At 49.3% G+C, this 14757-nt stretch overlaps 2 protein-coding genes and 1 long non-coding RNA gene across 3 annotated transcripts; 2 read left to right on the top strand and 1 right to left on the bottom strand.

Moving 5' to 3' along the window:
- The first annotated feature begins 171 nt into the window (after window positions 1–171).
- Window positions 172–2555, top strand: LOC116436335. The gene is made up of 2 exons (XR_004236979.1): window positions 172–853; window positions 1653–2555. It is a non-coding gene; the product is annotated as an uncharacterized LOC116436335 (long non-coding RNA).
- A 4567-nt stretch (window positions 2556–7122) lies between these two features.
- Window positions 7123–8358, bottom strand: LOC116436275 (claw keratin-like). The gene is made up of 2 exons (XM_032093328.1): window positions 8280–8358; window positions 7123–7801 (listed from the first exon to the last, which is right to left on the bottom strand). Exon 2 carries the CDS (start codon window positions 7782–7784, stop codon window positions 7422–7424), a length of 363 nt encoding a protein of 120 aa, XP_031949219.1. The 5' UTR covers window positions 7785–7801; window positions 8280–8358; the 3' UTR covers window positions 7123–7421.
- Window positions 8359–11347: 2989 nt separating this feature from the next.
- On the top strand, window positions 11348–14096 carry LOC116436256 (late cornified envelope-like proline-rich protein 1). The gene is made up of 2 exons (XM_032093308.1): window positions 11348–11962; window positions 12724–14096. The coding sequence occupies exon 2, from the start codon at window positions 12738–12740 to the stop codon at window positions 13197–13199; it is 462 nt and encodes a 153-aa protein (XP_031949199.1). The 5' UTR covers window positions 11348–11962; window positions 12724–12737; the 3' UTR covers window positions 13200–14096.
- Window positions 14097–14757: the final 661 nt, after the last annotated feature.

Genomic DNA, 14757 nt, shown 5'->3' with positions numbered 1-14757 from the left:
AAGTGTAATAATGAGCAAACAGGATGCAGAGGCTTCATCTGAATTTTGCATACCAAAGCACTTCGTAAACACTCATTAATGATTTCAGTTTGCAAAGTATTGCAGGATTTAAATATTAATAGTTTGACACCAAAAGAGGCCTCCAGATTCAATAATATGGTCACTCCTCAAGGTCTCTGGTTCCTGACCCCTATTAAGGTGATGCTGAAACTTCGATGAAAGTCAAAAAGTATCCCAAAAAAATCACTTAAAAGAGGAAGGAATACTCGGCAACGCCCACAAGGCGGTTGGAAAACATCTTTGGGTTGTTGTTGGAGAACCTGGGATACAAATCCGGCGGGAAAGCCCCACCAGGATCACCGGGAAGCTTGGGCAGGTAGTGGCAATGCTCAGTAGAGGCTCCTCAACCTTCGGCACAGCAAAGCAAAACCTCTTCCCTCAGTCCTCCACGAGCGGCACCACAGGCGCCAAAAACAAGCCAACGGAGCACCCACGAGGCAACCGTGAAACTCCTGATGGTCTGAACATCTCCCCAAATAAACATCTCCCCAAATAAACACCTCCCCAAATAAACATCTCCCCATCCGGCCGCAAGGAATTCCGGGCAATTTCCCCAGAAACATGTCCTTCTTTTAAGATTAAAGAAATTATAAGGGGTTGACGTTGGTGCCACGATGCCAAATGTGGAAAATATGAAAACGGTTGGCTCCAGTGACGCCAGCTGGAAGAATGAAGAGTCGGATGACGTTTGGATAATTCCCGAGTTTGAGAAGGTGTAAAAACAGACCCCCACTCCGAAAAATCATTCGCTCCTCTCGGCTTTTCCTCCCGACTTTGCCTCTTCGCAGAGCAGGTAAGGCAATACTGACTCTACTCTCATGTGTGTATGTTTGCCCAAATATTTCTGTATAAATGCATACAACGAATATGAATATGAATATGAATATATATAAGATACATGCTGTTTCTTTGTTTATTTGATAGGTACTGCGGTGTCTGTAAATATTTATATGAATATATATTATATATATATAAATATATATATAATATATGTATTGTATTTATGTCTATAAATACAATATATATAAAATATATATTATCATTTATATTATTCATATATATATATTTTTATATATATGAGTATATTTATATGTAACCTGTGTCTGTGTACAGGTACAGACATTCTGTAAGAAATTTCTTGTCATTTTAGAGTCAATCCCAAATGCAAAATTCCCTGCCATCTCAAGGAATTCCTCCGCTCAAAGCTTTTTGCTCCTCTTTCCTGTGCTTGTTTAATATTAGGCTTTAAAGTGCTGAAAACTGGAAATTTGCTACCGCAATTTTGTAGTCAAAAGTCATTTTCAGTGCTGGGTTATATTTTTTATATTTTTCTCTCATTTATTACATTTCTCTGATTTCTGGGGCAGGAAAGCTCAGCTCTCAGCTGGCAAAACCCTAATGCACCACATTTAGTCAGCAGTTTCCAAAAGTTGATGGGCGAAAAAAACAACAACTCTTTTTTGAGATTCAGGAGATTAGCAAAATAAATGAGTTAATTAAGAGGCTGAAACCGATGCGCAGGAGGCACCAAGTCGGAGCCTTTGCTCTGCCCTCAGCAGCCCATAAAATTTGTTTCTGGGTGTGTGTTCCAGGCTCTCCAAATCAACAAAGGATGACTTCCTTCAAAGACCGCTGGCAAGTCTTGGGTGCTGCACCCAAGTCAGCAATGACGGCTTCTGCAGCTTCTGGTCTGGGCGCCCTTTCAGCTGCTACTGGGACCAGTGCCAAGACGTCCCCCCCGCCGGCTTCAGGAACATCGGGAGCTTCGTGAAGTCCTCTGGGAGCCTCTGTGGGAGCGTCTGTGCAAACCTCAATTGTTGGGAGGCTCTCTGGGGAGCTTGAGGGGCTCTCTGGGCTCCTGGGTCACTTTGGAAACTGCGGATTAAGTCTCCCCTTCTCCGTTCAGTTTGTGAACAGAACCATCTGAGCTGTTCCCAGCAGAATTAGCGCCCAAGGCATGAAATGCAGGACTTGGATTCATGGTTTAGGTTACGGTGCTGAGAAAAGACGAGTGCTCACGCCTCTGACTCTGGGGGATGTGTGGGTGCCAGGTGGTGTAGGATACTCCAAATGTAACCCTCTGTGGGATCTCCTGTCTCTCCAGCTGTCACTCTGAAAGGGCTGAGGCACCTTTAGAGCACTTTGGTGGAGTAGAGAGAGACTTTTGGGTGTGAGGAAAGAGCTTTTTAAGTTCATTCGCAGCCACTTTGTGTTGCCACAGTAGTGGGAATTTCTGCAACAAAGTCCACTTTGCTCCACTCTGACCAAAGGTAACTTTTAGCAGAGCAGCTCCTGTTCTGTGTCCCTGCTGCGCCTCACCTGACACCGAACACGGTGAAGAAACACGTTTGGTCTGGTACACTCCACCATTTCCACCGGGAAAAACATCGCTCACCATAGGGAACTTGCCAAAGCCCCTTTTGTATCTCTGCCAATTTCTTCTTTCTGTTCCTCCCTGCTTCTCATTTTCATTAAAATTACTCTGTTTAGTAGCATCAAATGTCGGCTCTGCTTTTGTCTTGGCTCATCCAGCACTTTAAAAGGACCCCCAGCCACCCTAAGGAGCCCTGCAATAAGAGGGCAGTCTAGACTCCAGATGTTAGGGACTGTCACCACATCTCCACCTCAAAGACTCCTGCCCTGACTCACTTCTCCCACTAGAAGGAAAAACCTTGAGTAACCCTTGACCTTGGGTTTATCCAAATATTTCACCAGAAACAGCCATTGCTTGATTGATTTTTCCCCCACAGACACTCCTGGAGCAAAGCTGGGCTTTGTGCTTGGGCAATAAATCACAAGAACGAGAGATTGAGGGGGAGTCTCCTGGTCATCCAAGGCAGGAGATCGGTGGCATTCGAGGTGAAAGACACCTAAAAGACCAAAGGCAGCCAAGCTGTGACCATCTTCTGGAGGGTTCAGCTCCTCTGCAAACGCAGCAGCCGGTTCTTCAGGGAGTTCCTGTCAGCCCCTGCCCTGTCGCCTCAGGAGACTGAGGAGCCCTGATTTAGATTTAGGACACTATTTAGCTTTAGAATATAAGAGATGACAGGAGGTGAAGGCAGGTGACAGGGCTGGGACTGGCAGGAAATCACCATCTGCAGCTCCTGTCCCCCGGGGGAAGCGGTGTTGCCTCGGGAATGATCAGAGGGGGAAGTCGTAAGGGAAGGACCTCACAAATGATGCCGTCCTGGCAAACTTGGGCAGGGATGGAGGTTAAATTTGGGCCAAAGGACCCTGGGGAGGGCTGCAAATTTTACGCAAATTTTTGGCTTCCTGGGTTTTATTCCATCTGCCCTGCTGTGCATGGCTGTCCAAGCCCTTCCACACTCTCCGTGCAGATAGGAAAAGCCTTGGGGTGCCAGAGGCATCCAAGGGAGACAAGCTGAGTTTATAGTGTTGGGAGACTCCGGCATTTCCTAATGTTTTCCCGGGGGAACCCAGCCCATTTTGCTGCTGACAGCAGAAGGGTTGCGAAACCTTTCTTAAAAGCTTTGCCATTTTCTAAGGGCTGCTCTGCTTGGGTGGCTGTTCCTCCCTGACGCCTCTTCCTGGGGCATCTCGATCTGGGGCTGTCCTTCTCAAACTGGGCCACTGGGAAATCAGACCAGACCTAACTCTTGCCTGGGGCTGCCCCTTCCCAGAGAAGGAAATGGAGCTGTGGAGCACATCTCTGCTACCTGGAGCTGGTTCCTGGTCAAAGAGTTTCGGGGAAATCAATGACATGATGGACAGAAATGGATGTTGGGCTGGAGGAGCACCATTTCTGCTGGCTGGTCCTGGTTTTCTGCCCATTGAATGGCTTCTCCAACCTCCTCCCTTAATTATTTTCTTGAGCCCTTCCTCTACTTTTCTTTGAGAGCTGGGAAACATTAGGAAATGCTTCTGCAGGAGGCCACCACGGCAAGAGGAGGGGTGGCCATGGCTATGCCTGGGAAATCAGCCCAGAGGTGCCCCCTCACAGCCACTTCTGCAGTGACATTTGTGACTCTGGCTGATGTCTTTGACATGGAACTGGGCTCACAGGGGATCTGGGCAGTTCTGTCTGGGCTCTGCTTGTTGAACCACCTCGTTCTGTGCCACGTGATCATCTTTAGTGTTCTGAATCTGAATCATCTTTAGTGTTCTAAATCTAAATCTAAATCATGTCATATTCTAAAGCTAAATCATCTTTAGTGTTCTAAATCTGAATCATCTTTAGTGTTCTAAATCTAAATCATCTCTTATATTCTAAAGCTAAATCATCTGTAGTGTTCTAAATCTAAATCAGGGCTCCTCAGTCTCCTGAGGCAACAGGGCAGGGGCTGACAGGAACTCCCTGAAGAACCGGCTGCTGCGTTTGCAGAGGAGCTGAACCCTCCAGAAGATGGTCACAGCTTGGCTGCCTTTGGTCTTTTAGGTGTCTTTCACCTCGAATGCCACCGATCTCCTGCCTTGGATGACCACGAGACTCCCCCTCAATCTCTCATTCTTGTGATTTATTGCCCAAGCACAAAGCCCAGCTTTGCTCCAGGAGTGTCTGTGGGGGAAAAATCAATCAAGCAATGGCTGTTTCTGGTGAAATATTTGGATAAACCCAAGGTCAAGGGTTACTCAAGGTTTTTCCTTCTAGTGGGAGAAGTGAGTCAGGGCAAGAGTCTTTGAGGTGGAGATGTGGTGACAGTCCCTAACATCTGGAGTCTAGCCTTGCAGGGAATCTTCGTGCTGGCAGCTCCTGTGTCCCGCCACTCCAGTTCCTGACCATCAACTCCTCCCCAGCTTCCTTGTAGACCCCTTTCAGATCCTAAACCTGGAATTCATTCATGCCCCGAGGCTCAGGAAAAGTTGGATGATGGGAGGAATTTGCGGCCTGAGTGAGATATTATCATAACAGCCAACAGCCGGGTAATTTAACTAACAGAAAACCAACTCCTGGGATTCCATTCCAACTCCAGACTGCCAGCCTCCAGCAGGATGTATTTACTGGGGAATTATCCATTTAAATGTTCCCTTGGGAACCAACCACAGGGGTGACGCCACAGGAGCTGCCAGCACGATGATTCCCTGCAAGGCTGAGGATCCTCCCTGAAGACTAAAGCTGTCCCAAATGAGAAGTTGGGCCCCTGGTTATTGCCCAAACTGGACTAATTTTTCCAATTATTTGTTAAAGAGTGCGGCCTTTTAGGAGAAGGGGAAGTGGGACATGAAACAGGAAAAAAATGGCCTTGTTGGAAACGACAGGAGAAAAGAATTTCAAAATTCGCCTTATTTAGATGGATATTGTTAACTCACAATTATCGCTCACCCCAATAATTAGGCTCAATAATGAACCTAAGAGTTATTAGCAAACGCTTCTATCTTAAAAAGGCATTAAATCTTCTTAGTGAGATACTCGATATCTTTAGTCCCCAAAAGGACATTTCACATGAGCAGCTTTTATATCCAAATGAATAAAAATGTGTCCAAAATAGTTCTATCAAATCCCACCGGCAGAATTTCATAATTTCACTGATATTTCTGATTTGTGGTAAATGCAGATCTCAACTTAGGCCATAAAAGAGCATCTTGGGAAGCCCCAATAAACTGCAGCTCCTTCCCAAACACTCCATCCTCCCAACAACAAAGATCCCTGGCTTTTGAAGTTTGGGGGATTTCTCTTTCGTAGGGTTTATGTGGTTGGGGAGAATCTGGTTTCATCACCTGCTCCAGGGCTCACCAACATTATTACACATTATTATGGTGCCTGGGAAACTCTGATTTCCTTCCATGTAAGGATAATAATTCCCCAAAGAGTGACTACCCGGAATAACCCCACATCCCCAGGTCCCCTTGCAATCCTCAGTGCCACTGGTGCTGTTGCTCACATGCTACATAACGTTTCAAACACGGCCAGGAGAGCTTGGGAAAGGTTTATTACCAATATATTCCTGAAGAAATCCCCACTTCCATGAGGGAGCATCACCATCATGTCCAGGTTATGCTGAGAGATATTCAGGGGCTGGAGCAGCAGGAGAAGGGAATGGAGAGTCCTGAGGGAGCTGGGGGGGCTCATCCCAAAGAAAAGGGGGATCCAGAGGGAATTTCGGGCTCTTCCTGGGGGGATTTGGGATCTTATCCCAGCAAATGGGGCCAGGACAAGAGGGAACGGCCTCGAGCTGTGCCAGGGGAGGCTCAGGGTGGATATTTGGGGAAATCCCTCCTGGAAAGGGCGGCCAGGCCTTGGGAGGGGCTGCCCAGGGAGGGTTGGAGTGGCCATCCCTGGAGGTGTCCAGTCAATTCCTGGACGTTGGTCTGGGTGACCACAGGGGGATCGGGCATAGCTCGGGCTCAATGATCCTGGAGGGCTTCTCCAATCCTGTGTCACTGCCAAGATGGGGAGGCTGAGCCCGAGGACACCAGGAGCAGGTGCCAGAAAAGCCAGTATTGAGCAACAATCTCCACAGAGACTGGAAATGTGGGGAAGGAAGGGACAGCTGTGGCTGTGCAAAGGAGATGCACCCACAGACCTTGGCCAGAGTCCTCAGGAATTTCATTATCCTGATGATGGGATCAGGTTGGTGCAGCGGGACAAGGACAGGGAACGCACAGAGACACCCACACGCCAACAAACCTGCTGCAATGTCTGGTTTAATGAGGAAGAAGAGGTGAGACACAGCACTGGTTACAAACTGCCCACAAGCCGTGGTTTGGTCCAGGGTGACTCAGGTAATGTGTGGGGTTGCTTCTCCTGTGGTGATACCCAGCCCTGATCACACGGCACAGCAGCAGAGCAGGGGCTGGGGCACTCCAGAACCCTTTTTATCCATCAGTAACCATGGAAAGTGCTAGAAAATGGATCTAAAGTGGATCTCGTACCAGATCCTTGACATTGCCACAGTCACAGAAGCACAGAATGGTTTGGGTGGGAAGGGATTTTAAAGATGATCCAGTTCCACCCCTGCCATGAGCAGGGAACCTTCCGCTATCCCAGGTTGCTCTAAGTCCTGTCCTGCCTGGCCTCGGACACTTCCAGGGATGGGCAGCCACAGCTTCTCTGGGCAACCTGTGCCGGGGCCTCACAGGAAAGAATTTCCTCCTAATTTCTGCCTAAACTCTAATCTAAACCTACTGTCAGTGGGAAGCCACAAAGATCCCTACAAGCCCCCAAGGAATCAGGAACAGTCCATAGCTTTGAGAACAGAGTGCTTGGAAAGAGAGGAAAGCTTTAGAGAAAAAAAATCAGGAAGGGTAGGAGAAGGATGGAAATGGATTTTTGAGGCGTTCAAACATCCACCGATGCTTTCGATGCTGCCCCAAATGCTCCTTTCCCTAAACGCTGTGCCCCGGAGCTCAGCCGTGGATCCGCGTCCTGCCGCTCACCATCTTCCAGCCGCCACTCCTTGGCTTTAGCAGCAGGGTCTGCAGCTCCCAGCTGGGTACCCCCGGCTCCACCTGGCCCCGCCGTAAACTTGGGAAGCTCCAGGGGTTCGGGCAGCACCAAAACCACCTCCGACACCGGCTCCGACAGCGGCTCCGACACCGGCTCCAACTTCGGGGACTCCCGCGGATCCCACGGCGCTCTGCTGCGGGAAGGTGCTGAGGATGGGCCCAGGGAAGGTGACGACCACAGGGGGAGGGTAAATCACCACCGTGGAGTCGGGGCACTGCCGGACACAGGGCTCGTTGCAGGTGTCGGCCACGGGCTGGGGCACAGCCACGCCGCAGGGGGAGGCGCTGCCGTCGGTGCAGGGGCTCAGGGAGTGAACCATGGCTCAGGGATGGGGATCTGCAGGGCAAGGGAAGGGCAGGAAAATAAAACACAAATTCGTATCAGTTTCATAATCAAACATGAGCAGAAAAGGCTATGAAGAGGCTCAAGGGACAGGGAGAATTCTCATAGCTCAGCACCTAAAATACGTCCCTAACTCATGTATTGAACACAAGGGGAAAGAGTTTTCATGGAATAGTAATTAGATCTCACCCAGATCTGCATCTCCCAGTGGCTGAACAGCCACAAATGGATTCATTTTCACAATCCCAGAGTCACTGAGGTTGAAAAAGCCCTCCAAGATCATCGAGTCCAACCTGTGACCAATCCCCACCTTCGCAACCAGACCAGAGCACCAAGTGCCACATCTGGTGGTTTCCACCAGGAGAATGTCAGACTGATCCCAAAACCACACTCAAAGGCTCGGTTAGAGAAGGAATTCAGGAGTTCAGGAGTTCAGGAATTCAGGAATTCAGGAATTCAGGAATTCACTTACCTACAGCACAAGAGAAGTGAGAGAAGAGAAATGATCGTGGCAAGGTGTGCGGTTGAACGCTTTTATACCCGTCCCCAGAGTGCCCAGCACGTGAATCACCCACGTGCAGAACTTCCTAATCAATTAGTAACCACGATTCTTTCAAGATCCAACTTTGTTAATGGATGTCAGTTGTTTTAGATAACTCACTCTTGCTAATTACTGGTTTGTCCTACTGTCCCGCATGACCTGTCCTTTACTGCCTTCCCCACTCTGCAATTTCAACTTTATAGAGAGGGGATTCTTCATCTCTGCATCTCAAAGGCAAAAGGTTTATGGGGTTTAGGCTTGATCTTCTCCGTAGATGGACTCATTCCTAGGCAGGGGGGAACCAGGCACTTCTCTGGATAAAAATATCCTTGAGTCAGCCCAGGAAGAGCTGAAAAAGTGAGGGATAAAGGGGAGTTCTGGGTTCTTGGATGAAATATTTGATGGAAGAGGGATAATCTGTGTTCTGGGTTCTTCAGACTAATACAAAGTCTGATCAGAGCTCTGGCACACTGCAAAAATCCTGAATTTTATAGTTATTGACCCAAATAAGTCGGGACACCTCTTTCAACCTGATTTCAACCAAGCACACAATTCCTTTACACGTTTCAACAATAAAACAGAAAGAAAGGCAAGACCACATTTTACATCACATTAAATACCCCATACTTTCAAAACCATCAATCATGGCTGGATTTAGGGAATGGCAAAAAGGCCATAAATGGGGTGTGACCGAGGCAAGACCTTGGCAGGCATTTTTTCCAGGGAGTCACTTCTCCAATCAAAGGGCACCCAAAGCCCTTGGAACAACAACTCACGCGGCACGTTGGGAACAATGAGTGGGAGATGCCTCTGGAATCCCAGTTGCTGATGAATCCCAGCTGCTGATTGGGGTTATCATCCTGCTAAACCTGAGGAGGAGGCTCTGGGACAGCCAGGAGTGGAGTCAGGGATGCCAAGGATGGCACCGGTGTGAGCTGGATGGACACTCCCACCCGCAGCAGCTGCTCCATTGTGGTTCCATTTGGTTTAAAAACAAAAGTCTTTTCCTACTTCTGCTCTCTTTTATTAAACCTCACCTCAAAGCCTTCTCCTTTGGGTTGGAAGGGATTTCCAAGACCATCCCATTCCACCTTCCTCTATCCCAGGTTGCTCCAAGCCCCATCCATCCTGGCCTTGGACACTTCCAGGGGTGGGACAGCCACAACTGATAATGGAAGATAACCATGGGAATTGCAACATCCGCCTTCACCTCAGCTTAGATTGGCCAGCAACTTATCCCCAAAGTCAAAAACATTGGAATTAATACCTGGGTACTGGGTTTAGCCAGCTGAAGATAAGATTAAATGTTAAATCTTATTTCAGGGATTTATTAATAATTAAAAATTAATATCTTTACTCCAGCGTGGGAGGAATCAGCAGTGCTGGGGTTTGTTCTCTCTGCTCGGGGTTCCTGTCACTGCAGGGTGGATTTCTGTGAACATGAACAGTAACCCTGACAAGAGCCATGTCAAGGCTTTCTGGAAGTGCTTCCAAACACATCATAAAAGCTCATTAGTGCCCTGACGTTGTCATTGTATCGTTGTTAACAGGAGTTTTAACAGCTCAGACACAACCAGGAAATAAAAGTGATGAATCAACAGGTGTAGCATGGCCAAAACTCAGCACCTGAGTGAGGAACACAACAGAGCAGTGTCAGCTCAATTTACCAGCTCAAACAGGCTGAAGGAGCAAATTCCAGCTCCTCTGAAGGTAAAGATGAAAAGCACAAAAATCACTGGCTTCGGAAAGATAAAACAGAAAGGATCAAGCAAGAGTTGAGCCCAGGAGGAGGGAGATCCCTGAGGACACCAGTGGGGGTGAAGTGCTCAATAAAGCGGGGACCAGGGATGGATCCATCACTGACACCAATGAAACACCAAACACAGAACCCCAGGATCCCTGAGGTTGGAAAAGAGCTCCAAGGTCATCGAGTCCAAGCTGTGCCCGATCCCCACCTGGTCACCCAGACCAACGTCCAGTCCTTCCTCCAGGGATGGCCTCCCCGGGCAGCCCCTCCCAAGGCCTGGCCACCCTTTCCAGGAGGGATTTTCCCAAATATCCACCCTGAGCCTCCCCTGGCACAGCTTGAGGCCGTTCCCTCTTGGTCAGTGGGAGCTCCTGTCAGGAGTTTGGAGAGGGAATTCCGCCTCCCACATGCCCATGGAATGAGATGTTCTTTAAGGTCCTTCCCACCCATTCCCTGATTCCCTGATAACTCTACTCCCCTTTCCAATACATATATTTAATAGATGCATAAAATCAGAGCTAAACCACCACATCCACAGGGGCTTTTTTTAAAGGGATGCTCAGAGCTGGAAGGAAGGAAAAAAACCTTTATCAGGGCCTGTTCTCACCCCAAAACTCAGCTTTGTTCTACTGGTAAATGAAGATATTTTAGTGATAAATGGAGACATTTTAGTGATAAATAAGGACATTACTGATTAATGAAGACACTCCTGGGGTGCTGAGCTGGCTCACCCTGGTGTTTACCCGCTCATAAAGCAGGAGCAGCACTGACAGGACGTTAAACAACACCTTCATAACAGGACCTCGTAAACCCCTCACAAATGCTCATTAATGTCTGACACGAGCCAAGCTGTCCTGGCTCAGCCCCATTACGAACAACGCCAGCACAGAGTCAATTTCAGGGCCGCGTCTCAGCACATCAAAGGCTGCTAATTACCCTAATGACATCACACTGCGGCAGCAGGATCCCTTCGGAGGGCCCAGCACAAGGCACAGGGACAGAGCCGAGCTCTGGGTGCAAAGCAGAGCTGTTGGGCTGATCCGAGAGCTGTTGGGATCATCGCAGGGTGGGACAATGGGGTCATGAGGAAAGAATTCCCTGTTCTGTTATTGCTGGGGTGAAACGTTTTGCAAGGGCAGGTGGTGACAGGATGATGAGGAACGGGTTCGGATTGACAGAGAGGAGGCTCAGATGGGATATTGGGAAGGAATTCCTCGCTGTGAGGGTGGGGAGGCCCTGGCACAGGTTATTCCATGGATTCTGCATCCTTGCAAGTGTCCAAGGCCAGGCTGGATGGGGCTTGGAGCAAAGTCAGGGAATGACTCTTAGGAAGTTTGAGGGGCACAGGATTAGCCACATGAGGAGCAGCTCAGTGCCAGCCTTGGGTGCATCTCTCCCAGTCCTGCTTTCCAAAGCTTCATTCCTCAGTGTCCCGGCTGCCTTTATGCAGGAAAAATGGAGTGAGAACCATCAATTCCCGCTCCCCCACTGCTGCTTCCCGATCGTCACTCCGACAAAAGGAGCTTTAGGAGGACAGAGATGGATTTCTTTAGGTACCTAACGAGGTCAATGGGATAAAAGGTGGCTTTTCCTTCTCCCCATAAAGCTTTAAAATGGAAAGAACCCGCAGGGTGTGAGGTGTTTTTCATGGGATTTGGGGACAGCAACGCATTAACGAGCCCAAGTGAGTAAAATAATTACAGCCAGTGAAAAAGTTGCACGTGAACAAATTCCCTGCTGTGGTTTATTAGGATTTGATACTCAGTGGCTCAGGTTTTCCATGAAGTCTGAAGGACTATAAAAAGTCCATATAAAAACCCCCATTTCCAAGCTTTCCATCCAGTCCTTACTCTCCACCGTGAGCTCGGTAAGTTGTTTCCCTGTTTCTATTCCTAAGAAAATACCATTTTGTTGGGACTTGGAACTGGAATCTGGATCCTGCAGGAATAGCCTGACACTGGGAATTAAGAGGGTTGTTCTTCTAAAGGTTCTTTCTTGGGTTTGTTGCTGTTTTTCTTGAAGGCAGAGACAGATAAAGGAGTTTAAAGTTGAGCCTGAGATTTACAGAGCCTCGCCCAAGTTGGGATGTGATGTTTCTCCATCTTCTTCTTTGGTCCATATCTTTTATTTGCTTTGTTAAAATTGAGTTCTACACCTCTCCTTTACTGCAGGCCACTTATTTTGCTGGTTCAGGTGATAATTATCCAGGTTTGGATCAGTCTTTGCCAGGCTGGGAATGTTGGGAACATTCAGTCTGTGGAGACCTCAGATCCCCTCCCAGGATCTGCAGGAGCTGTGGGGAAAGCTGGAGAGGGACTTTTCCTCAGGAACTGCAGGAACAGGACCCAGGGAATGGGGTCAGAGTGACAGAGGGGAAATTACAGTTGGACATTGGGCAGGAATTGTTCCCTGTGAAGGCAGGGAGGCTCTGGCCCAGGTTATTCCATGGATTCCCCATCCCTGGAAGCATCCAAGGCCAGGTTGGATGGTGCTTGGAGCAGCTTGGGACAGTGGGAGGTGTCCCTGCCGTGGCAGTTGGATGGAGAGCTGAGGGCTGAGAGCCAGAGCTCAAATTCCTGTGCCAGAGCCCAGCAGGGAATTCCTTCACCTCCCTCCCATGTTTTCCAGGATCCTCCAGAGCCATGTCCTACTACGGGTACCAGTACAAGCAGCAGTGCTACATTCCCGGCGGGATGAAGTGCTCCGCGCCCACCTTCACCCAGCAGTGCCACAGCCCCGGCGTGGTGACCTGCGGGTCCTGCTCTCCCTGTGCCCCCACGGGGACCAAGGTCTGCACCATGAGGAAAACCCTGGCAAGCCCGCGGTGCCCCGGGCCCTGCCGGCCGGGCTGCGTGGAAACCCACGTGGTGGAAGGCCACCACTCGTCCTCCTCGTCCTGCAGCAGCTCCAGGTGTCTGGACCCCTGCTCCGTGCCCTTCCCGCAGCCCCTGGTGCAGGGCAGGGAGCTGTGTGTGCCCCGCTGCGGGCAGGCCGTGGTCAGGAGGTGTCCCCAGGTGTGTGCCCCGGCCCCCGTGTGCCAGGACAGCTCCTGCCCCTACTCCTACCAGTGGTCCAACAGTTACCAGTACAACTGTGGGCAGTAAAACCTCACCAGGGTGCCCGGGGGACAACCAGGGTGTGAAGAGCCCGAGAACATCCAGCACTGAGGGGCATCTCCCACAAACATGACGCTTTTCCTGCTGAAATCACTCCTGGGCACCTTTGGGAACCTTTTGGGACCTTTGGGAACCTTCTGGCACCTTTAGGAACCTTCTGGCACCTTTGGGAACCTTCTGGCACCTTTAGGAGCCAGCCCTTATTCAATCCTCTCCGTGTAGTCTCTGTATTAGATTTCGAGGTCTCATAGCTTCTTATCTCCTTCTCTTATCTCCCCGTGGCACGAGGAGATTTCCATGGCTGTGTGAAGGAGATGTGAGTCCGGCCACTCACATGGATGACACCACATCCAGGTGGCCTCAGTGCCACCAAAGGGCTCCCCACGCCAATGCCGCTAAAAAATAAACATTTATTTTCTGCTTCCAACTTTGTTCCAGAGGGAAATTTGTAAAGAAATCTGGGTGTTCTTGACCAGGGAGGTGGTGGAGTCACATCCCTGGAGGTGTCCAAGGACTCAGTGCCAGGTGGGGATAAGGCACAGGTCAGAGCTGATGGTCTGGGAGGGCTTTTCCAACCTCAGGGATTCAGGGATTTTAATTGTATACGAAACTAACAGAAATAAGACCAAAAAAAAAATGGAAAATGATGAAAAACAGAACTTGGCTTTCAAGTCAAGGGGGGTCTCTTGTGTCAAGCAATTCACTCTCAAAGCATTTAGTCCTTAAATAGAATAATAAAAACTCCTTAAATATAATGAATATATTAAATATCCACCTGTGGCGTAGCAGCTGGAAGTCAGAGAGTTTGCTCCGTAGTTTGCATTATTTTATTCTCTCTGGCACATCCCCAACACGCACAATAAAACCTCTAACTGCATCAAACTACTTCCTTTCTAATTTGGTTTTTTTCCTCCATCCCTTTTCACTCGACTCAGAGCTGAAAATCCCCGTTCTACATCAATCATGGAAAGACAAACTCCACGCCCACTGGGGCTGATAAAAATCACCCCGATCCCCAGAGTGGGTCTTAAATCAACTCAGGAAAAACCCGGGGCAGCTCCGGGATGACAAAAACAGGGAATCAGTAAGTGCCGTGTGCTGGAATTGCCAGGACAGAGCAGGACATCAAACTGAAAAAAAAAAAAAGGATGAGAACGACCCTGTCCACCACAGAATCCCAACCAAATCTCCCCTAAATCGTTCCGTGTGCATTCAGAAACCACAGCCCGGGAATTCCTTGTGCTCCATCGTGTGGCCAAAGGATTCAGGGAGCACCAGGGAGCCCCAGGATGGAGGTGTGACCCCACCTGTGCCGATCCCACACCAGCAGAGCCCCAGGATGGATGTGTGACCCCACCTGTGCCAGAGCCCCAGGATGGAGGTGTGACCCCACCTGTGCCGATCCCACACCAGTAGAGCCCCAGGATGGATGTGTGACCCCACCTGTGCCAAACCCACACCAGCAGAGCCCCAGGATGGAGGTGTGACCCCACCTGTGCCAAACCCACACCAACAGAGGGACAGGATGGAGGTGTGACCCCACCTG

The sequence above is a fragment of the Corvus moneduloides genome, chromosome 29 (assembly GCF_009650955.1).
Source record: "Corvus moneduloides isolate bCorMon1 chromosome 29, bCorMon1.pri, whole genome shotgun sequence".
Lineage (NCBI taxonomy): Eukaryota > Metazoa > Chordata > Aves > Passeriformes > Corvidae > Corvus > Corvus moneduloides.
Note: the sequence above shows the minus strand (reverse complement) of the source record. Positions and strands in the feature narration are given on the sequence as shown.

Excerpts from the sequence above, each read along its gene's own strand:
- LOC116436275 (XM_032093328.1), bottom strand. The coding sequence starts at position 7,784 with ATGGTTCACTCCCTGAGCCCCTGCACCGACGGCAGCGCCTCCCCCTGC.
- LOC116436256 (XM_032093308.1), top strand. The coding sequence starts at position 12,738 with ATGTCCTACTACGGGTACCAGTACAAGCAGCAGTGCTACATTCCCGGC.